The 24,552-nt window shown below is 46.4% G+C and overlaps 1 protein-coding gene across 2 annotated transcripts in view; it reads left to right on the forward strand.

Moving 5' to 3' along the window:
• CYTH1 (cytohesin 1) overlaps nt 1–23,024 on the forward strand; it is a 61,878-nt gene extending 38,854 nt beyond the window's left edge. For both annotated transcript variants that reach the window (XM_044300137.1, XM_044300136.1), the window contains exons 10-13: nt 952–1,030; nt 16,350–16,421; nt 18,435–18,589; nt 22,064–23,024. In XM_044300137.1, the coding sequence (XP_044156072.1) occupies nt 952–1,030; nt 16,350–16,421; nt 18,435–18,589; nt 22,064–22,142 (385 nt within the window). In that variant the 3' untranslated portion in view covers nt 22,143–23,024. The remainder of the gene's footprint in view (nt 1–951; nt 1,031–16,349; nt 16,422–18,434; nt 18,590–22,063) is intronic.
• The last annotated feature ends 1,528 nt before the right edge of the window (nt 23,025–24,552 follow it).

Below are 24,552 nucleotides of genomic sequence, written 5' to 3' on the forward strand. Positions count from 1 at the left end.
TGCATTTATGTAGTTTTGTAGAAGATTCTGACTAATATTGCATTTGATCGTGCTTGCATAGTCCTCCCAGTTAATAAGTAAATGACTGTGTACATAGGGATAATTTACTATGGTTGACCCCTGACTCTTCAGACCTTCCCATGCAAGCACAGAGAGCATACTGAATCTATCAATGGATGATTCTGTTACATAGATTTATTAGAATGTATGGTTGGTCAATAGCGGATTATTAGCACTTAGGAGTTTTGCTGCATACTCCCCAACTCATTGCTCCCCTCCACTGACGTCCTGTACTCTGTGAAAACACGGTGGCTGGCACAAGATGTTAGGAGTGACAAGGTTATCTGGCTGTACCTTTTATCTTTCCTCTTACACTGGACTTCCACATTCTCTTTACATTACATTACTAATGTATACCTTTCTTATCTCTGATATCAGGCAATGTTTGTCTAGAATTGATTGGATGTCTTAAGCCAGGTTTACACAGCACGATGTAACAGCCTGTTGTCGGGAAGGAATTGTTTCTTCCCGACGGTCGCCTGCTCGTTCAGTGATATTGCAATCGTTCACCCCCATACAGAATCCTTGTTTTTGGGCAGCAGATCACTGTTTCGACTGCACGATCTGCTGCCTAGAAACAATTATTGATGTACCTGCACAAACGACAGGATCACCTGATGAACAATCTTTTTGCTCATTCGAGTGATTGGCAGAACATTTAGTTGGGCAGATTGTCGGGAACGAGCATTTCGCAGGAACAGTTGTTCCCGATAATCTGCCTGTAAATCGGGCCGTGTAAACCCACCTTCATTCTTTGTGATCATTTACAAAACATTGCTGTTTTATTGCCTTGGACTTTGAACAGTGTGTGTGTGTGTGTGTGTGTGTGTGTGGTATTTTTTGCCTTTAAAAAAAATAATTTGCAGATTATGTATTCCTCTTTTGGCTTGCAGGTGGTCGTGTTAAGACATGGAAAAGACGCTGGTTCATTCTGACAGACAACTGTCTGTACTATTTTGAGTACACAACGGTGAGTGGAAGCTGTGTAAATATGATCATTTGGCAGTATGTACAAATTGTAAATTCCTAGAAAAGTCCTTTTAAATTAGTCTCGGAATACATTAGCTATCCTTAGTGTACTCCATCAATGTATGATTGGTGGGGTCCAAGCTCCAGGATCCCCAGAAAGCAGCATAAATAACACTTTTGCTTTTGTTTGTATGTTTTTATTAAAGGCATTTCATGGGACTTAAATATTGATGACCTGTCCTTAGTATAGGAAATCCATATCATACCATTGGGGGTCGGACTCAGAGCACGCCAACTGATCAGCTGAATGGGGCTGAGCTTACAGTAAAGTTCCCTTCCACTACAGATTGTACGGTGGGTGCTGTGCTAGTTCATGTGCCTTGCGGTTACTTATATTAGCTGATCAGCTGGGGTGCCAGGAGTTGGGACACCCACAGATCTGATATTGATGACCTCTCCTAAATGTAGATCATCAATACTTTAGTCCCAGAAAGCTATTAAAGCCTCCAGCCTTCTTGGGTATGATGTTACAAGGTTTGCACACCTGGATTTGGGGATTTTCTCCCCTTCTCTGCAGATCCTCTCCAGCTATGTCAGGTTGGAAGTGGATGTCAGTGGACAGCCATTTTCAGGTCTCTTCAGAGATGTTCAATTGGGTTCCAGTTAGGGCTCTGGCTGGGCCACTCAAGGACATTCACAGAGTTGTCCTTAAGCAACTTCTGTATTGTCTTGGCTGTGTGCTCAGGGTCATTGTCGTGTTGGAAAGTAAACCTTCAGCCCAGTTTGAGGTCTAGTACTTTACTCCATTGAGCTTTCCCTCAACCCTGACCAGTCTCCATGTCCCAGCCGCTGAAAAACAACCCCTTAACATGATGCTGCCACCACCATGCTTCACTGTAGTGGTTGCATTGGGCAGATTATGAGCAGTGTCTGGTTTCCTCCAGACATGACTCTTTAAACTGAGGCCACAAAGTTCAATCTTGGTTTCATCAGACCAGAGAATATGAAAGTTCTTTAGGTGCTTTTTGCTAACTTTTTTGGGTCTTTTTTTGGGGGAGAGGCTTCTGTAGTGATTGCTGATATTCTGTAAGTTTCTACCATCTGCACACAGGATTTTTCGAGCTCAGCCAGAGTGACCATTAGTCACCTCTCTTGCTAAGGCCCTTCTACCCTCATTACTAAGTTTGGTGGGGCAGCCAGCTATAGGAAGTTCTGTTTGTTTTTCAAACTTCTTTCACTTAAGAATTATGGAGACTACTGTGCTCTTGTGAACTTTCCGTGCAGCAAAATCTGCAGCTGCATTTTTAAATAGAAAAAAACGATACCGATAGCCCCTTAGTAGAAACTTTTCCCTATAGGATGTAGAGGAAGGGGAGACTACATATATACAGTATATTGTAAAAGTGCTGACCAGAAAACACACAACCCTTTTTATGTTTTTATATTTTTTCGGACTGGGCAAGGTTAAATTAGTCAAGTAGTACAAGGAGTGCAGAACGTTTTCTGAGTCACTGCCTTTTTAGAGACATTTGGAAGTCTTGTGATTTACTGGCCTCAAAATGCAAGATCAGCTGTTGAAAGCACAGATGTCTGAACCGGAACCATGCAGTGAAGAATTTGGAAAGCTTGACTTAATACCGTGAAAAGATGGAAAAGGTTGAGAGTTTGAGCAAATTAATAAATTGTGTCTGGCTCCCAATGTCCAGCAATCCTAGTGTAAGGTGGCTTTGCTAGGTCATCTTTACCAACTACATAGCTGCAGTTCTAGTCTGCCTAACTATGGATGGACACTTTACTGGTTGTCATCCTGAATAGATCACATACTATGAGGAACAGAAGTATTTGAACACCCTGCGATTTTGAAAGTTCTCCCACTTAGAAATCATAGAGGGGTCTGAAATTCACATTGTAGGTGCATTCCCACTCTGAGAGACAGAATAATTTATTTATCTTTTTTAATTTTACTTCTACAGCCTGGTGTGCTTCCTATGCAAAGCAGGCTGCTCTCAGTGGATTTACAGAGAATCCGTCATCTGACTGATTCTCTAACTCCCCCCTGCTCCACACGGGAGCGTGCACTGTCTCTCCCCCTCCTCTACGCCCCCTCACCATTTTTTTTTTTACTCGTTTTATTGAAGTTTAACAAGTAAGGCATGAGACAAAGAAGCATACCAAGGATACATCCCTCGCTGGGGATACACAGAAATCATGAGAGATCCCTAAGGATTTTACAAGAGGTACAAAAAAACGTAATCTTAATCAGAGAGGAGTGAGAAACAGCTATAATAGAGCAATGATCCAGAACATGAGTCCTGCATTATAATACATCAGGTGGACTATCAATATCGGCCACAGAGTGCATGCATGCGTTGTGCAATGTTATAGAGGCTGAGCACCATTCTCCCCATACCTTGTGAAATTTTTGTGGGCATTTTCTGTGCAAGAATACAATTTTCTCCATGCTCACAGCTTGATTAACTAGTGATTTCCACTGGTTTAATGTGGGCTCTCTATCGGCCATCCACCTTAAAGCAATGGCTTTTCTAGCAAGGAATAGGGTCCCACTTAGAAACACTCTATGGTAATGCCCCCATGTCTCCTCATCCAGTATACCCAGTACACATATTTTAGGACACAGCGGTACAGCAGAAGGAACCGTAGTTGACAATACTTCTACCACCTCCCTCCAATAGCCTCTCAAGTAATTACAATCCCACATCAGATGATATCTATGGCATCTATTGTGTGACAGCCTGCCCATTTTGTGTAATCTAGTGGGCGTAAGGTAACTTCTGTGCATTATAAACAGCTGAATCAATCTATTGTTGATTGATGGAGAGACCTTCAGCGGAGCTATTAAAGCCTCGTTCCAGTCATCAGCCGTCAGAGACGGTATTTCAATTTTCCATTTACTCTCAATAGCGAGAGGGTTCAACGTCATGCGACTACTGAGTAGATGTGTATATAGCACAGAGATGATGCCCCTCGGACCCTGCGACCTCAGTATGCCTATTAAAGGATATTTTGAGATGCCTTGCCCCCTCTCCCCAAACTGGGCCCTTAACGCGTGCCTCAGTTACAGGTATCTAAAGAAAGAGTTGCGGGGCAGCCCAAGTTTCTCCTGCATCTGCGAAAAGGAACACCAAATCCCTTCGACATATAACTCTCGCAGGATGAGTACGCCTAGGCGCTTCCACATAGTTTCTCCCTACAGTTCTTTTAAATGAGTGAACATGGGATTATTATTATCCCATATTGGGATTACATCCGGAAGATCTTTAAATGATTGCATCTTGGCGGCGTTCCACACTTGATGAGCTAGTTTATGTAGAGGTAGAAGACTTGTGGAGGCAGACCGCGCCCCCTTTAATATCGGCCACAGAGTGGACATGTGTAAGTATTCCTTGAGGTAATATTCTGCATTTGGCAATTCTGTTGCTGAAACCCAAGATATAAAAATTTTAGCTGACTGGCCAAATAGTATAAGAAAAAAATCAGGCAGTGCGGCACCCCCTTCTAGTTTGGATCTCTACAGCACACTAAGGGAAAGTTTCCTTCTGGCTTCTTCCCAGATAAAGTTAGCCACCAGCACATGAATGCGGTCAAAGAAGCCACACGGTATGGGTGTGCGCATGCATGCGCCAGAAGGTATAGGCCCTTAGGCAAAAGGACAATTTTGACTAAGTTTAGTCTCCCCATAATTGATAACGGTAGGGACTTCCACGTTCTAAATTTATCTATAAACAGGGGTTCCAGGAGTGCTATATTTTGAGAGTACGACATTTGGGGATCTTTGGTGATTACAATCCCTAAGTATTTGAAGTGATAGACAACCGGCAGGTTGCAAAACTGTGGAGTCCACGCCTGCGCCCAAAGGGGCATGATTGCAGACTTCGTCCAGTTTATGTGCAAGCCCGAGTACCTCCCAAAGTTTCCTATTTCAATAGCTCTAGGAAGCGTAGTCTCAGGCTTATCCATAAAGAGAAGATCGTCCACATATAATCACTTTGTCTGCCCTATCCCCCATGTTGACACCTGTATAGATCTTATACTGAGGGTGAGTCCCATTCAACAATATGTTATCCTTGGGAAGTTGATATAGTGTCTCTATCCATTTGATGAACCTTGGGGCCAAAACCAAAACTTTGCAATGCCGTTAATAAATACATCCACTCCACGGAATTGAAAGCCTTTGCTGTGTCCAGCGATGCCAAGGCCCAGTGCTTATCCCCCGCCATTCCTATCTGCGCTATGACCTGCGCTCTCCTAAGGTTATCAGATGTCGGGACTGCCCGGGATAAATCCTGACTGATCCCTATGCACTATGGTGGTGATTACCTTATTTAGTCTAGTAGCCAAAAGCCTTGTTAGTATTTTATAATCTAAATTCAGTAGCGAGATTGGTCGATACGATCCGCACTCCAGCAGGTTTTTATCGGGCTTCAGAATCGCCACTATAGTAGCATCGTACATGGATTCCGACAACTGATGCCGCCGCTGAGTAGCCAAATATAATTTGAGAAGCTGGGGCCCTAGTACATCTACATATTTAGAATACACTTCTATCGGAATACCGTCTGGACCGGGCGCTTTCCCAGCAGGCAACTCCTTAATAGCTATTTGGATTTCTTCTAGCGAAATATCAGCATCTAATAGATTCCTGTACTCTTCACTAAGCTGAGGGTGGCTACCTCCATTAGATAATAACATAACTCCTGCGGTGTGTATTGAACTGCGGACTCGTACAGTTCCTGATAGAACCTCTGGAAACATTGTAGAATACCCTCCACTGTCTCCACCACCAGGCCCTCAGAATTCTTTATTCGGATGACCGGGGGAGACATGCTATTGTTTCGCACAATATGAGCAAGCAGTTTGCCAGCCTGATTACCCATCTCAAAGGATTTCTGTTTTAAAAAGAACAGTTTGCGCTCGCTCTTCTCCTTAAGATGCATCATATATAACCTGCCTTTAAGCATCCATTCCCTTCTATTCGCCTCAGAGGGATCAGACCTGAATGAGCTCTCTGCCTCTTTACAACTAGTGTGTAATTCTAGTTCTTTGCGCATTGAATCTTTCTTGATATAGGAGATAGACGATTTGAGACACCCCCTCAAGTAGGCTTTCATAGTCTCCCAGAGCAACAATTCATCCGCCATCTCATCCTGCACCTCCAGGAACATCTGAAGCTGGTCAGGGATTCTGTCATTCGTGGCCATAAGGGACAACCAGAATGGACGAATGCGCATTTTGTTACTGTTTGACAACGTCATAAAGTCTTAGTTTCACAAAAAAACGGAGCGTGGTCCGAGGGTCCCTGTGATCCATACCCTATATCTTCAAGATCTATGTATACTGTGGCATTGCCGAGGAGGTAATCAATCCTAGACAAGGCACCCCTGGCAGGAGTAAAACAGGAATACTCCCTCTAAAGCAGATGTTTAAGTCTCCACATATCTAGCCATCCCAGCTCTGCAACCACTCTAGAGAGAGTGGTGTCAGGGGGAGAGCGACTATCCCTTCTTCCTGCCGGGTGAAATCTGTCCATGTCATCATGCATCACCAAATTAAAGGGGGGGGGGGGGGGGTTGTATATATTGACCACTACATAGGGAGTGCAATTGATGAACGCATACACAAAGATATTTCTCGCCCAGTTTCCTTGGGGGACACAGAAGACCTTGGGTATAGCTCATCTCCCTAGGAGGCGTGACACTAAGAAAAAACTGTTAAGCCCCTCCTCCACAGCTATACCCTCAGCCTGGAGAGAGAGGCTGCCAGTTTTAGCTTAGTGTCCAAGGAGGCAAGACACTCCCTGCTACTGCAGGGCTGTTTTCTCCTTGTTTAAATTTTGATTTTTACTTTTTTCTTTTCTTTTTGTTCCAGATCATCAGGGACAACAGAGACGCACTAGACCTCTCTGTTTCTCCCGGGGTTGAGCTGCGCCAGTGCCGGTCATCCGCACTGCTGCCTCCCCCACAGAAGACAAGGTGGATCAGGGCAGCCCAGCTCCCCTACATCCCGCCAGCGCAAGGGTCGCCCGCACGCCAAGTCCCTCTTCCAGCGTCCTGCCACTACGGTGCCAGTAGCTGAAGGGGCGACCCTGCTGGAATGGACCGAGGGTGAAGACGACTATGGTGAGAGAGTGGCTTCTCCAGCCCTACGTCCCCCACCCCCCACCCTGGTCTCCTGCGTGCCTGACCCCCCATACTGGGCCTCTGGACCCTTCGGTCACTGCTGGACCTAGGCTGGCCCCTGGGGTGCTGCGGGGCGACATTCTACTCCTGCTCCCTCTCCTCCCTTCTGGCCCTCATGGGACGTTTTAGCAGCAGAATGCTGAGAATAGGCATTCACTTATCAGCGTCCCTCCTGGGAACGCTGTGCTCGCATCCTCACGGGCACCCAGTCTCAGGGTCCCCCCATCCCCTCACCGATGCGCTGCTCTGGACCGGGGGCTTTTTCCTGACGGCAGTGCTGCTTGGGTTTTTTACTTCCCGGCCTGCTCGGCCGCACCTCCGGCGCTTCTTCCCGGCCTGCTGGGCCGCACCTCCGAGCTGGGCCGCACTCCGGCACTCCTTCCCGGCCCCCGACTGTTCTGGCCTGCGGGGTAGACTCCCGCGGCCGGCATCTGGCTGAGCACGATGCTCCAACGATTCCGGCCGGCCGTCGGCGACTTCCGGTCGGCCGGGCGCCGCAAATTTTGGCCCAGGCTTCGGGCCTACTGGGCCGCATTCCGGCGCTCCACCCGGGCCCCTGACTTCCGGTCCGCGGGGTGGGCTTCCGCGGCCGGTTTGTCCGGGCAGTCCGCTCCGGTTTCCTGTGCGGCCCCGGTCAGCCGGGTGCCGCAGAAAATTTAGGCCCCGGCTTCACGGCCTGCTAGGCCGCAATCTTCCGGCCTCTGTTGAGGGGGCGGGAACTTCTCCGGGCGCGAATCCTTCCCGCCTGGAGGTTCCCCGCCCCCAGGGGATCACGGCGCCGCCTCCTCCTCCCTTCCAGGTTGGTTGGCTGTTAACCCTTCGGGTACCGGCGGCTCCCGATGGGCCTATATGGCTGGCGCCCCTCCCCCCTCTACTTCTATGCTGGGCACCTGTATGGTGGCACTTCTTTCTGCCTCAGTGAGGCTATTTTTTATTTAGAAATGCATAAAATGGTTAACTAATGGATATCTTGTGCGCTGCGCAGGACGCTGCAGCCTTATCTCGGTAGCGCCGCCTGTATGCGTGCTCCTTCCATGAGCGGCATTGTGTCGCACTCCCCGGCTGGTGCATGTTTCCCTTCTAAGTGGTTCTTGCCCTCTCCGGGATACAGCGCTGGCCAAGTGCATGCGCTCTCTTTTTTTTCTGTAGGCAGAGTTCGTCACCCTCCAGCTATGGTGCCTGCCATGTGCAGACAACCCCTTCCTAGGCGGGATACTGCACTCTCTCGGGTTGCAGGCTTGCCTGGTGCATGACCCCCCGCTTAGGTGGAATACTGCACTCTCACCGAATACGGTGTTGGCCATGTGCACGAGAACTCTGCACTCATTGGATTCGCTGCAGGCCATGTGCACAACCCCCTTCCATAGGCGGAATGCTGCACTCATTGGATTCGTTGCCGGTCTTGTGCATGTCCTCCTTCCATAGGTGGAATCTGCACTCTCACCAGATACGGTGTTAGTCTGGTGCACGACCCCCTTCCATAGGGGAACGCTGCACTTTCACTGGATTCACTGCCGGCCATGTGCGTGATTCCTTTCCATAGGCGAAACGCTGCACTCACTGGATTTGATACCGGCCATGTGCATGACCCCCTTCCGTAGGCGGAATGCTGCACTCACTGGATTCGCTGACGGTCTTGTGCATGACCCCCTTCCATAGGCGGAATGCTGCACTCACTGGATTCGCTGCCGGTCTTGTGCATGACCCCCTTCCATAGGCGGAATGCTGCACTCACTGGATTCGCTGCCGGTCTTGTGCATGACCCCCTTCCATAGGCGGAATGCTGCACTCACTGGATTGCTGCCGGTCTTGTGCATGACCCCCTTCCAGGGGGGGAATGCTGCACTCACTGGATTCGCTGCCGGTCTTGTGCATGACCCCCTTCCTTAGGCGGAATACTGCACTTCATTGGTTATGGTGCTGGGCAGCCGGCCATGTGCATAACCCCCTTCCATAGGCGGTATGCTGCATTCTCATTGGATTCGCTGCCGGCCTTGGGCATGCCTTCGTCCCTCAAGCGCCATGCATACGCCCTCACTGACTGGGGTCGTTCTCTTGCTGGTAAGTTGCTGGCCGCGTGCATGACCCCCTTCCATGGGGGATGCTTGCAACTCACTAAATCCACTGCCGGCCATATACATGTTCCCCCTTCCGTGGGCGGTGTACGGCACTCTTACTGGATTCGCTGCCGGCCATGGGCATGTCTCCTTTCCTCAGGCAACATACACACACTCTCACTGACTGTATTTGTTCTCTCGCCAGTGTGCTGCTGGCCAGGTGCCTGACCCCCATCCATGGCGGGGTGCTCGCATTCTCCCTGGTTGCAATACTGGCCATGGGCATGGCTCCCCCTTCTGGGCAGCATACTGCACTCTCACCAGATACGTTGCTGGCCTCTAAGATGGGTGGAATGCTTGCACTCCCATTGGATACGGTGCTGGCCTTGTGCGTGACCACCCCTCATTCCATGGGTGGACTTTTTGTGCGCTCACAGGACTCACAACTGTCCTTGTATATGCTGTGCTGGACTTGTACTTGTCCCCATTCATTGGCGGAGTAGTTGTACTCTCACAAAATTCGGTGTTTGGTGGATTATTGCACACTCACTTAATGCTAGGATTACCCTGTGCATGTCCACTTTTCACTAGGTGGACGTCCTGCTGGATGCGGTGTGGCCATGTGCATGGCCCTCTTCTGGGCGGAATATGGTATGTCTTACTTCTCTGAAGTAGGTGCTGGTCTTGGGCATCACCCCCTTGTGGGGCGGGCTTTGCACGCTTGCTGCCCGCAATGTTTGCCAAGTACATTGCCCTCTCTTCTGGGCGGACTGCTTGCGTTCCGTCGCATGCCATACTAGTCCTTTGTGTATGTCCCCCCTTCCGGTTGCACTTTGCACTTCCGTGGATTCTGTGGGACTCTGTGGCTGGCCCTCCTTGCTGTTTGACTATTTCGCAGTGGGCGGACGCTCTTGGGCACTCTGTGCGTTGTTGGGCCGTGTATGCCTTCTCCTTCCGTAGGTGGGTTGGCTTTCTCACTGCTTATGGGGCTGCTTGTACGTATGCCTCCATTCTTCCTGCGACTTGACGTTTTTCTCTTGGGATACGGTGATTGCCGCCGGCCTGGCATTCTTCTCTGAAGAGATCTTTCTGTTCACCTGGCCTGGACGGGCTCTATTGCTCTCTACTGCAGCGAGCTGGGTGGTATCCATTCTCTGTTCAGAGGGTATATTTGGTGTTTCCGTTGTGACGGTATCCACCATATTCGTTGGCCCTTCCGCCTGGGGAGTGTTTGTGGTTCCTAGATGTGTACCCATTAGTTAACCTGTGGCATTGCTTCCCAGCGCAAGCGGTCACATGGTCGAGAGTGCTGTCTCCAGCGTCCCTCGCAGTCTACGTTGGCTCTGGCGGGATTACGGTTCCCTCGCCTGTTGCCTTTCCTCCTCTTGGATGCGTTTTGGTTTGAGTCCTTCCTGTTGGCACCCTCCGTGCTTCAGTTTGTTTTGCTACCAGGTTCTAGCCGCTCTTTTCGAGCAGGTCGCCCAACTTCTCTTGGTTGCTCGATTACCCAGGTCTCAGGGACCTCCACTTTCGATTCGTTAGGGTATTCGCCTTCTGCGAATTGGTGAGCCGGACATCTCGGAGTAGCGTAGTTCTGCTTTTGAGCGGTCCTGTGGCTTCCCTGTTGCCCGCTCCTCCTTGCGGTTGGAGGCTGTCATCCGTCTTCTCGGCTATTTTTCTCTCGACGGCTCTGTTTTGGCTTCTCCGGGGTCAGTTTTACTCCGATGTGGCTTCTGCCCCGGCCAGGCTTCAGGGGCTGTTCCTTCACTGCCCTCCCCCCTGGGGAGACCATGGTTGTTCATATGGATGGTCCCGGTGTTCCTTATGACCTCGTACTGTCTCCATGGTTCACACTGGCTGTACTAGCTGTGTGCCTATTACCGGGTTTGCCGCATTCTGTCCTCCCGCTGGGTGCAGATTACTTTTACCATTCTGGGCGATGGTCCTACTTGGACTTTACCTTCTCGGTAGCCTGGCGGGCCTACTTTCTTCTGTCAAGATTACCCTTCAGGCCCCCACACCGGGACTGTAGAACACCACCTTCTTGTGGTGGCTACAACGACAAGGACTTTAGCCTGACTTGTCCTGGAGTCTGTTGGATACTGGCCGGGTCCCTTTCGGTTCCTTCCGTTTGTCCATCTGCTCCCCCACTCCGCGTGGATTCGGGACGGCGTTGCTCGGGGGCCGACGGGACCAGTTTTCCCGACCTTTTTGCCCGTGTCACTGATTTGCGCTTACTCGCATTGGGTTTCCTCCCGTCTGCCCAGACGAGTCCAGCGAGCACACTAGTGTTAGCTCCCGGCCGTGCTTCGTCCAGGTTCTGTTGTCTGACTTAGGGTCTTCCCTGGGGTTCTTTAGGAAGCTGGTCATTCACCCAATTCTGCCTTTCTCTTCCCATGATTCGGTCTTCTCCAGTCTGGCCTGGACCTGCGACTGGGACTCTGTTACTTGAAGTGTCTGCGGTTTTTTGTTTGGACGTCTCCGACTCTTGTCGACGCTCGGTCTCTTGTTTCCAGGAGGTCCGCGCCAAGGTTAACGGCTCCTGGGTGCTTTCCTCCGCTTTAACCAAATGGCTATTGCTGTGGTTACTGCTCAAGGGCAGGGTTCTGTTTTTTTGGTGTCACCGTTCATTTCACCAGAGCGGTTGGTGCCTCCGGGGCCGGAGGCCTTGGGCTTCAGCCATGTCATTGTGCAGGGTGGCCACGGTCTTCCTTGCACTCTTTACCAGGTTCTCCTGAGTGCGTACTCTGGCTTCGGCGGCGGCTGCTGCCTTGGGCCGCCTGGTTTTTGCAGGCGGCATTTCCTTGCTGCCTTCGGGTGCTTCGCCTTGGTGCTGTGGTCCCTCCCCTCTTGGACTGCTTTTGAACGTCCCAAGGTCTTCTGTGTCCCCCAAGGAAACTGGGCCAGAAAACGAGATTTTTGTATTACTTACCAGTAAAATCTCTTTCTCGCTCTTTCCTTGGGGGACACAGCACCCACCCATTCTTTGGTTTTCTCTGCACGGTTTCCGAGTTGTTTTACCCGTTGGGTAGTTGGCTTGTTGGTTCCACTTTTGGACTTTGCCTTTTTTCACTACTTGGACACGCAACTGGCAGCCTCTCTCTCCAGGCTGAGGGTATAGCTGTGGAGGAGGGGCTTAACAGTTTTTTCTTAGTGTCACGCCTCCTAGGGAGATGAGCTATACCCAAGGTCTTCTGTGTCCCCCAAGGAAAGAGCGAGAAAGAGATTTTACTGGTAAGTAATACAAAAATCTCGTTATTGCCCCTCTGGATCTACCACTGATTGCTGTACCTCCCATCTAAGATTCTTATGTACAAGTAGGGCCACTCCTCTAGAATGCGTTGACCCATACGCATTCAGAGACCACTGAACCCATGGCTTCCTAATTCTACTCCCTGTCTCTGGTGTAAGGCGGGTCTCCTGTAGATCCAGTATGTGACGGTTGTACTAAAGTAAATGGGAAAATACAGTGATTCTTTTCCTTGGAATGCCTAGTCCTCTCACGTTCCAGGACACTACATTCAGATATGCCATCTGTAACACAATAGCTCTCTCACCGAATGGATCAACTTCCTGGTTTCAGGGAGGCAGTAACCCTCAACCTTGAACCGTCTCACATATGCCTTCCCCCCCTGAGATAGTATAGACAGTGTACCATGCCTTTAACAGAATAAACTATGTGTAACATAACTTTGGTATATCAGACAATTGAATGAACATATAAATTATGACATCAATGCCATCCTGTAATGTGGCTAGGTTGCCGGAGACCTGCATAGTGCAATGAGATGGTAAACCTATGCAGGTATCTGCTCTGTCCCCATAATAATAAAATAATGTGGCATAATGCGTGCATATAGAAAATAAAAAAATGGAAAATAGAGGCCCATCTACTATAAGAGTATGAAGTATTCTGGTCTAATACGTTCCACTGGTGCAGGGTGACAGATTGCCCTGAGTCCCAGTCAGTGATGTTAAAAGTCAACGGAACACCTCAAACGTAAGTGTAACAGTGTAGTAGTGATACTTGCGGCATCTACAAAATCAATAATATCAATGAGGTCTTGGGCGACTCAGTATCCTGGAAATCCATTCCTCTGCCTCCTTTGGATCAACGAAGAAGTCGATCTTTTCTCCATCCACCACCCGAAGACGCGCCGGATAAGCCATGGAGTATTGTAGGTTTAATTCACGTAGTCGTCTCTTTACTGAGATAAAGGTGGCCCTCTTCTATATATTCGCATTTTCATGCTTGATGTCACGCTTGTTTCTTGCTTGACTCAGGATGAGATCTCTATCTTTCCAGTTAAAGGGAACCTGTCACCGGGATTTTGTGTATAGAGCTGAGGACGTGGGTTGCTAGATGGCCGCTAGCACATCCGCAATACCCAGTCCCCATAGCTCTGTGTGCTTTTATTGTGTAAAAAAAACTATTTGATACATATGCAAATTAACCTGAGATGAGTCCTGTCCCTGACTCATCTCACGTACAGGACTCATCTCAGGTTAATTTGCATATGTATCAAATCGGTTTTTTTTTACACAATAAAAGCACACAGAGCTATGGGGACTGGGTATTGTGGATGTGCTAGCGGCCATCTAGCAACCCATGTCCTCAGCTCTATACACAAAATCCCGGTGACAGGTTCCCTTTAAGCATCCGCGTCAAAAGGGGTCTTGGAGGAGCACCTGGAGGGGAGGCCTGGCAGGGACTCGATGCGCTCTTTCAACAGCATAGGCAGCAGAAAATGGCGCTTCAGGAAATTGCGCCTTAAACCAAAGTTCCAGAAATGTAACCGGATCCGAGCCTTCCGCTCTCTCTGGTAATCCCAGGATTCTAACATTGTTGCGTCTGGCCCTGTTCTCAAGATCATCGCACTTTTGTTGCCATAGGCTCACAGACCTCTCCACATCTTGTATTTTCACAACTAGTGGTCTAGTGAGGTCTTCTAAAGTCAAGACCCTGTCTTCTGTGTGGCGCACCCGCTCCCTGAGCTGCTGCATGTCTTGCCTCAGCAAACCCAGGTCCACCTTCACCTCTTCAATTTTGTAGGTAAGTAAGGTCTGACATGTAGAGATCGCTGTTAAAAGCTGATCAGAGATGTTTTTTTAAAGTAAGCTCAGGCTCCCCCGTAGCTTCCGCTTCTGACTGCTGTGCTGCTTGACCTCACGTGACTGCCGCCCGTGATGTGGCAGGAGCGATGGCGCCATTTTGAGTCTCCTCTTCCCTCTGTGCACTTGCCACTCTGTGTTTGGAGTGGCCAGGATACTGCAGGATTCTGTGCGGGGAACGGGAGCAGCTCTCAAGTGCATGCGCTCATGTCGGCAGTTGGCCACGCCCCCTGAATCTTCCCCGCACCATTTCTGGATGGCAGAGCACCATTTCTGGATGGCAGAGCAGTGCAGACTGTCAGCTGTATCAAACTCCTTCAGTCCCCCGAAGGTGTTTTCTGGTATCTAGCAACAAGAAGTTAGCAGCAGATCTTATAGCTCCTTTTAGGTGCAAGGTGCTGGATCCATGGAACACAGAGGTTTTCCCAGCAATGCCACAGATTGAGGTTTGGGGAATTTGGAGGCCAATTTAACAACTTGAACTCTTTGTCATGCCCCTCAAAATATTCAGTTTTTGCAGTGTTCAGGTAGTAGTGTACATGTCACATCTACATGAATGACAGCACTCAAGATTTTTTAGCAGACATTGTCCACAGACATTGGCTTAAATCTTTCCATTAGGGCATCTTGGTGCCATCTCCTCATTGTACAGACTTCGATGTACATGCACCCAGCTGTCCATACTATGTGTAATAAATGAAAACTTGGCTCACCAGACCAGGCACCTTCTTTTAATGCTCCATCCTTCAGTTCTGATGCTCATGTGCCCATTGTAGTCGCTTTCGGAGGTGGATGGGGTTGCCAAGGGCACTCTGAGCAGTCTATGGCTGCATGGCCTCATACACAAGCTGGGATGCTCTGAGATTCGGACACCTTTCCACCATAGCCAGCAGTAACTTTTTCAGTAATTTTTTCTGTAGTATCTCTTCTGTAAGATCAGGCCAGATGGACTAGTTTTCACTTCGTACACGCATATTGTCCTTCCTTTCTTTCTTGGACCACTTTTGGTAGATACAAACCACTGCAAACTGGGAATACATTACAAAACCTGCCGTTTTGGAGATGATCTGTCATAGTTGTCCAGCTAACACAATTTGGCCCTTGTCAAAGTTGTTCAGATCCTTACAATTGCCCGTTTTTTTTCTGCGTCCCACACATTCAAGTACCAACTGTTTACTAGCTGTGTAATATATCCTGCCCCTCGACGGGTGCCACTATCACAGGCCAATCAATGCTATTCACTTGACCTAATGTTATGGCTGATCTGTATGTATCTATGTATGTAGCAATATACCGTAACATACTATGGTGAGTAAGCCACGGGAATTTACTGTACATTGCTGTCATTCTATACCGTATTAGATTATTTTATGATCACAAATCTGATTTTATTTTTTATTTTTTTAAAATTTTCATGAATCCATAGAGATGCTATAGGCAATAATGTAAACTGACCAGCATGTTTACCCAAATTCCAGATGTGCACCATGCAAGCCGCAGCAGGTCTACCCCTAGTTTAATTCCAGCAGAGCATTCCAGATACATTACTATACATCGACTGAGGCTCTTTAAACCTATTTTAGGAGTCAAACTGTACACAAACAAGCCAGAGCAATGATTTCTCAGATCATACAGGCTTTGAAACACATTTGTGTGTGTGTGAAGATATATATTTTCTTGTGCCACTGTCTGAGGGTCCGATACCTGGGACCCCAACCGATCAGCTATTTGAGGAGGCCACGGTGCTCTAGCCAGTGACATCACAGTTATCGTTCGCATGGCCTTGGCGCAGCTCAGACTCGTTCAAGTGAATTAGGCAGAGTTGCAATACCAAGCACAGCCACTACACAATGGACGGCGCTGTGCTTGTTAAGCTGTGAGGAGTGTGAGCATAGAATCCGAAGAAACAGTCATTCTATTCATTCATGTATATCTTAATTATTAACTCTTCCAGGACAAGGAGCCTCGGGGGATTATACCTTTAGAAAACTTAAGCATTCGGGAGGTTGAAGACTCAAAGAAACATGTAAGTATTTATTTACATATATATATGTGTGTGTGTGTTCAGTTTTAGACAGACATATTGAAAAATGTATATACTATATATGATAAGTATGTGAAGACTACTCCTGCTTGCATTCACGTGTTTAATGGTAGGACCACATGTTGAGGCTATATGCACACAGCCATGCTCTGCCCACCGAAGCGACCAACTGCTGCATGATTGCCCATTGTCTGCTGCAGGTAGGTATGGCTTGGCTGTGCATGCTGCAAATATGTGCATAAAGTCAAGCACATAGTCATGCAATCACCATAGACCAACATTGGTAATAGTATGTGTTTCCTGAAGAACTCTTAACAGTGGCTGTAATGGGGCACCACCTTTGAAACAAGCCAGTTTGTGAAATGTATGATCTGCTAGATATGCCCCGGTCACCTGTAAGCATCTAGCAATAACAACAGTTTAGTGGTAGAACAGGCTACTCACAGTGAAGTGTGTGACGTGTACATACCACCTATCCTCTACTGCATCACTCACTAAAGAGGTCCAAAATGCCTCTGGAAGTGACATTAGCGTAAGAACAGTAACTTTACGGACTGGCACCCTATGGTTGAGCGGCAGTATACAGGCCTAAGATCAGTATTCCAAGCAACAGCTGTTTATGGTGTAAAGCACGTCGTCCCCGGACTCTGGAGTGATGAATCACGTTTCATTATCTGATGGTATGATGGATAAACAGCAACTCTGGGATACTTAGTGCAAACTAATATTTGGTGGAAGAGAGATAATGGTCGGGGTTATTTCTCTGGGTTTTACCCCTATTTCTATTGAAGGGCAATGTTAATACTACAGCATACACTGCCATTTTAGACAATTGTATGCTTCCAACCGGGCGACAGCAGTTGGAAAAAGCCCTTTGCTCTTCCAACATGACTGTGCCCGTGTGTGCAAAGCAAGGGCCGTAAAAACATATTGAGGTAAGAACAATTTATAACTAAACCAAAAAACAAAGGACCCCTAAAATATACTCATTTATTCAGTTCATTTAAAATAGACACGATGAGACTTGCTACCTTCATATGTAGCACTAAGCCGTAGGTAAGTGTATATCTTGTAGTATGTATGCAGCAAATACAAAAGGGAAAAACATCGGGCCTATGGTCAAAGAGTGGGGAGAAGAGGGGAGACAGGTTGGTGAGGAAATGTCCCTACATCTACCCTGTACTCACCCTCAGCCCAGAGACAACCCCTGATGGTGGAGCCTCTCCGTCCTCCTTCCTTTCCTGATTGACCCTGTTAAGGCCCTAATAAACAACCTTGCTCGTTCCTAACCCAACACGTTTCCCCCATTAAGGGTTCATCAGGGGGTCATATAAGTTGGATCGTGGCGTAATATAGTCGCCAATGAGAAATAAATAATGATATCAAATTGTACACAAAGAGAGGGGGACAAGGAAAAAAGGGGCTTACTATAAATGATGAGTCAAACCAGAAACCAGACGAGTCACAGGGGGTTCAGATGGTCTGATGAAATAAACACTAATGCAGCAGTATTGTGTACCCGGGGTGGGGGGACCTGGTCACGGGACAGGGAAGAGCACGTGGTGTTTATTTCATGACTGCTACTTTTACTATTCTACACATGTGAGGTTCTTGGCATACGTTTTATCAAATTGTATGAGCCCATCTGCTGCCATAAGACATTTCTCATTCAGATGGGTCCCTACACTAAATTATATACCGGCCCAACAGGAATCCTCTTCTCTCTGTCCTGACTGGGCCTATAAAATGTTCTTCTAGTATTGGTAGGAACCAGCTTTATTCTGTATTAGAGAGATGGAAGAAGTGCACGACCAGAATGGAGCCGGTCGCTGCCCTCAAAAGGTGCAATTCAAAATGCTAAATTAGTTAGCACCTTCAAAGAGAGCGTGATAAATTAGCAGGGGCATTTTTATAACGCAGAAATGGACTCTTGTTTTGTATACGTTCTCAGTTCTACCATCCCCCTCCTCATTTCTGATATTTCCTATTTTTTAGAATTGTTTTGAGCTGTTTATACCAGACAATAAGGACCAGGTAATCAAGGCATGCAAGACCGAGGCTGATGGCAGAGTCGTAGAGGGGAATCACACAGTGTACCGAATCTCTGCACCAACGCCTGAAGAGAAAGATGAATGGATAAAAAGTATAAAGTAAGTGCCAGTGTGATCTGTCAGTCTTGTGAGCACAAAATACATGTGACATAATGGCAACTGGAAGAGGGCGCTTAAAGAAACTAAAAAGGCTGACCATGTGGTATAAAATAATACATGCCTTATAAATACCCTGCTGCTCCTGTTCTGACACTTCTGTTGGTCTCTCCTTCGTGGTCCCACTTGACATGCTGGAAATAACAGCTCAGCCAATCACAGGCCACAGCAGTGATCGACTGCAGCCAATGATTGGCTAAGCGGTCATTTCCTGCTTGTCAAGAGGCACCAGGAATTGGAAAAAAGTGATGGGGGATCTGTCAGTTGTTTGATTTTTATTTTTAATTTTTTTTTTTTTACACCAATACAACCCTTTATTTAGTTTTTATCTGGCATTTTTCTTAAAGGGGTTCTCCTAGGAATGATTTAAAGTGGCCGCCCGCAACCCGTCCTAGACTGTGAACAGGACAGAGGTACCTAGGGTTGTTGCATGGATATAGTACACATTGGTGAGCATTCCTGTCAGGCCACTCAGCCATGATGGTATATCGTAGGCAGGATCACATCATTACCATATATTGTAAAGCAGTGTAGTATGTAGTGAGGCCTCGTCCTCTTCCCCAGGACACTCTGCAAGCGGAGTTAACCATTCCCGGAGAACCCCTTTAAGTATTGATGACCAATGTCAGATGATTAATATCCGATTAGCATGGACCCAACTCATTGCATCCCTGCTGATCAGTGTTTAGAGGAGTAAGCACTGGGACTACACAGCCTCATCCACCATCTAGTGGCAAGGACTGATTACTGCAGGGCTGCTCCCTGCAGTCCCACAAAAAAATGTATTCTCTGGTGAGTTACAGAGGTACTACATGCTGTAAATTGTAGTGAAGGTAATTTTCTAAATGCTGATTGTAGGTGTTAGTTATCCTTTGGCCTCTGATCCTCAGCTGTGTCATGTGACCGACACTCTGACTCTCTGGAGAGGCTCACATCGATGCTTCCATAGTATGAACGGAGAAACATATACACAACTGTCGCTTCTTGCAAGTTAATTTTTTTAATTTATTTTTTTAAGGCAGGTGTGGAAAAATGCTGCAAAATAAGAATGCTTTCAGAAATACTGTTAATAGTTTATTTTTATCAATTCACAAAATGTAAAGTGAATGAACAAAAGAGAAATCTAAATTCAATCAATATTTGGTGTGAACAGCGTTTGTCTTCAAAACAGCATCAGTTTTTCTAGGTACACATGTACACAGTTTTTGAAGGAGCTCGCCAGGGAGGTTGTTTCAAACATCTTGGAGAACTAACCACAGATCGGTGGATACACTACGTGCAGAATTATTAGGCAAATGAGTATTTTGACCACATCATCCTCTTTATGCATGTTGTCTTACTCCAAGCTGTATAGGCTCGAAAGCCTACTACCAATTAAGCATATTAGGTGATGTGCATCTCTGTAATGAGAAGGGGTGTGGTCTAATGACATCAACACCCTATATCAGGTGTGCATAATTATTAGGCAACTTCCTTTCCTTTGGCAAAATGGGTCAAAAGAAGGACTTGACAGGCTCAGAAAAGTAAAAAATAGTGAGATATCTTGCAGAGGGATGCAGCACTCTTAAAATTGCAAAGCTTCTGAAGCGTGATCATCGAACAATCAAGCGTTTCATTCAAAATAGTCAACAGGGTCGCAAGAAGCTTATGGAAAAACCAAGGCGCAAAATAACTGCCCATGAACTGAGAAAAGTCAAGCGTGCAGCTGCCAAGATGCCACTTGCCACCAGTTTGGCCTTATTTTAGAGCTGCAACATCACTGGAGTGCCCAAAAGCACAAGGTGTGCAATACTCAGAGACATGGCCAAGGTAAGAAAGGCTGAAAGACGACCACCACTGAACAAGACACACAAGCTAAAAAGTCAATACTGGGCCAAGAAATATCTCAAGACTGATTTTTCTAAGGTTTTATGGACTGATGAAATGAGAGTGAGTCTTGATGGGCCAGATGGATGGGCCCGTGGCTGGATTGGTAAAGGGCAGAGAGCTCCAGTCCGACTCAGACGCCAGCAAGGTGGAGGTGGAGTACTGGTTTGGGCTGGTATCATCAAAGATGAGCTTGTGGGGCCTTTTTGGGTTGAGGATGGAGTCAAGCTCAACTCCCAGTCCTACTGCCAGTTTCTGGAAGACATCTTCTTCAAGCAGTGGTACAGGAAGAAGTCTGCAAGGTAAGAAAAACATGATTTTCATGCAGGACAATGCTCCATCACACGCGTCCAAGTATTCCACAACTTGGCTGGCAAGAAAGGGTATAAAAGAAGAAAATCTAATGACATGGCCTCCTTGTTCACCTGATCTGAACCCCATTGAGAACCTGTGGTCCATCATTAAATGTGAGATTTACAAGGAGGGAAAACAGTACACCTCTCTGAACAGTGTCTGGGAGGCTGTGGTTGCTGCTGCACGCAATGTTGATGGTGAACAGATCAAAACACTGACAGAATCCATGGATGGCAGGCTTTTGAGTGTCCTTGCAAAGAAAGGTGGCTATATTGGTCACTGATTTGTTTTTGTTTTGTTTTTGAATGTCAGAAATGTATATTTGTGAATGTTGAGATGTTATATTGGTTTCACTGGTAAAAATGAATAATTGAAATGGGTATATATTTGTTTTTTGTTAAGTTGCCTAATAATTATGTACAGTAATAGTCACCTGCACACACAGATATCCCCCTAAAATAGCTAAAACTAAAAACTAACTAAAAACTACTTCCAAAAATATTCAGCTTTGATATTAATGAGTTTTTTGGGTTCATTGAGAACATGGTTGTTGTTCAATAATAAAATTTAATCCTCAAAAATGCAACTTGCCTAATAATTCTGCACTCCCTGTATAGACTTGCTCAAATCCATCATGTCATCCCAGGCAGACTGGATGATGTTGAGATCAATGCTCTGTGGAGGCCATATCATCACTTCCAGGACTCCTTGTTCTTCTTTATGCTGAAGATGGTTATTAATGATATTGGCGGTATGTTTGGGGTGGTTGTCCTGCTGCAGAATAAATTTGGAGTCAGACGGCTCCCCGATGGTAATGCATGATGGATAAGTATCTGCCTGAATTTATCAGCATTGAGGACACCATTAATCCTGACCTAATCCATGACTCCATTTGCTGAAAAGCAGCCGCAGAGTTACAGTGAACCTCCACCATGCTTCGCTGTTGCCTGCAGTCACTCATTATTGTTTTGCCCTCCAGTCCTTTAGCGAACAAACTGCCTTCTGTTCTAGCCAAATATTTCACATTTCGACTCATCAGTTCAGAGCTCCTGCTGCCATTTTTCTGCACCCCAGTTTCTATGTTTTGTGCATGGTTGAGGGTCTGAGTAAGCCTACATCCACAGATCTGCGGTTAGTTCTCAGAGATGTTCTCAGTGTCTCATTCGAGCATGTTTTCTCTTCTTTTTCTCAATGCAGAGCTGCAATTAGCAGGGACCCGTTTTATGAAATGCTGGCCGCCCGAAAAAAGAAGGTCTCCTCTACCAAGAGACATTAGAATCTTTTTCTGTGAAGCAGAAAGTGTACGGTACACAGTGCAACAAGAGGTGTCTATATCTGCTTATCTGGCCTTCTGCATCCTGGAATAATGCCATTACGTGCCTTTATTACCTATTTATTACTGTTTTCATGTTCTCTATGTACTGCCAGTACTTCGTCAGAATTTTTATCCTGAACAGGTTTTATTTTATTCAGTGCAATACCTGTTTACTTCACAGTGTGACTTCAAGATTCCCGTAAGAATGTGGGTGCTGGGCAGTGCAATTAATAGGAAGTCCTGTCTGCTATTGACATTTGCTGATTAGCCGAAATCTTCTGACAGGATTCCACTTTAAAGGGATTTTCTAAAAAGCGTAGCTGCTTTCTTCCAATAACAGCACCAGTCCTCTCCGCAGGTTGGTTGTGGTACTGCAGCTTGGCCCCATTGACTTTAGAGTGGGGCTGAAGAAAGCAGCCATGTTTTTGTAATCCTGTACATGTCTATGATGGCCATATTGAATGGCGGGGTGGTGCAGTATATGTAGCAGCAAACATACCCCTGGACTCTGGTTCTTGCTGTTCTTGGTGCCCCGTTGCACTTTTATAATTTAATTTTTTTTATTTTATATATTCTTAAAGCTTGCACAGTTTCATGGTCCTGTATTTAATACTTCAAACTGCCCATTGTCCTTTTGTACCTGCTTAGCCTGGAAAAGTATTTTGGACAGAGTTTATGTTGGTGTGTCACATTTTATGTCTTCGTGATATATATGTAAACTTTAGTCCTAATTTATAGCTGGAAATTTATGATTGCTTTTCTGTATGTAACAAATACATTAAATGGATAAATAATAAATTGTGTGTGTAACCTAGGTCATTAAAGTATGCAATATAAATCATCTCTGTGGGGCTCTTCTTCACCTTTCATGCCAGTACTATGTTTCTGTATGTGTCGCTCCTTTTGACCATGGGTTTCCAAGGAATATGAAAAAAAAAAATATAAAATATATATATATATATATATATATATATATATATATATATATATATATATATATATATTTATATATTTTTTTTTTTTTTTTTTTATGGGTCACAATAGGTTAAAAATGATAATTATTACTTACAGTACTTTTCACTTTTAGAAGACTCACCTGATTATAAGACACACCTAGGTTATAGAGGAGAAAAATCGAGGGGGGGGGGGGGATTATTCATTAGACCTCAGGTCGGACCCCTCAATCAGACTACCAATCTTCATCAGTCCACAGATCAGATCTCAAATTGGAGATAAAAAAAATTAACTTGCCTCTCCTGCTCCAGGTTGCGCTATTCCTTCACTCACTGCTCCCTGGTATTCTGCCAGCTCCTCACCCTGCGCTGTGACCTGACATCACACAGCATCAGGTCATAGTGCATGCCTGTGCACTATGTCCTGACTCTATATGCATCAGGACACAGTGCAGCATGGGGCCCAGAAGAAGACCAAGGAGCGGTGAGTACAGTCAGCCCTAGCAGCGCTACACTGCTCCCTGCACTTCCTGTATACTAATGAGAGCTTCCATAATATTTGCTTTATAAGACACACTGCCCTTTTTTCCCCCACTTTTTTTTTGGTTGGTGCCCAAAATGAGAAGACCAGAACTTTAGAATAATTTATGTATAAGGGTACTGGCTTCACTGTGATTTGTCACTGCTGACGGTTGCAGAGTAGCTCTGTCTGTAGTGACACCTACAGGCATCTGTGCTGTAAAGACAATGTCCAGAGTTTTTAAAAAAATCCTTGAAATATTGTTTACTTGGTTACATTTTCTTTATGAAAAAGAGCTATTTTGTATTCCCCCCCCCCCCCCCGATTGCATTGGCCTTTAAATGCTCTTTACTAGTATGTCCGTACATTTCATCAGTCACCATTTTACCAATAAAGTACCACTGTCGTCCTTTTTGGACTCTAAACTATTTAGAGGGACATGGATTTAAAGCTCTCCCCATTCATTGCTCTGCTAGATTTATTTCAAAGGGGGGGTGTCCTTTCTGCTGCTGCGATTTTAAAGTCTATAGTAACCTACTGAAAAGTCTACATTCTTGGTCCTTTAATTTTTGGGGTTTGTGATGTCTTTTTTTATTAAGATGCAGCGTGCTGTGGGTATGGAGTTTGTTCTGGTATTTTTCAAATTTTTCAAGCTCTTTAGAGCATTAACCGCCTCCGGACCGCCTAACGCAGGATTGCGGTCCGGAGGCGGCCGGTTTGATCCTCTTCGGCGCGTCATCTCGCGAGACGCGAGATTTCCTGTGAACGCGCGCACACACAGGCAACGGCAAGTAAACGAGTACATCTACAGCCTGCCAGCGGCGATCGTTCGCTGGCAGGCTGTAGATGTGATTTTTTTTATTTATTTTTAAACCCTTGAAGGGTATATTGGACGCTG

This window comes from Bufo gargarizans, chromosome 6, assembly GCF_014858855.1.
Source record: "Bufo gargarizans isolate SCDJY-AF-19 chromosome 6, ASM1485885v1, whole genome shotgun sequence".
Classification (NCBI taxonomy): Eukaryota; Metazoa; Chordata; class Amphibia; order Anura; family Bufonidae; genus Bufo; species Bufo gargarizans.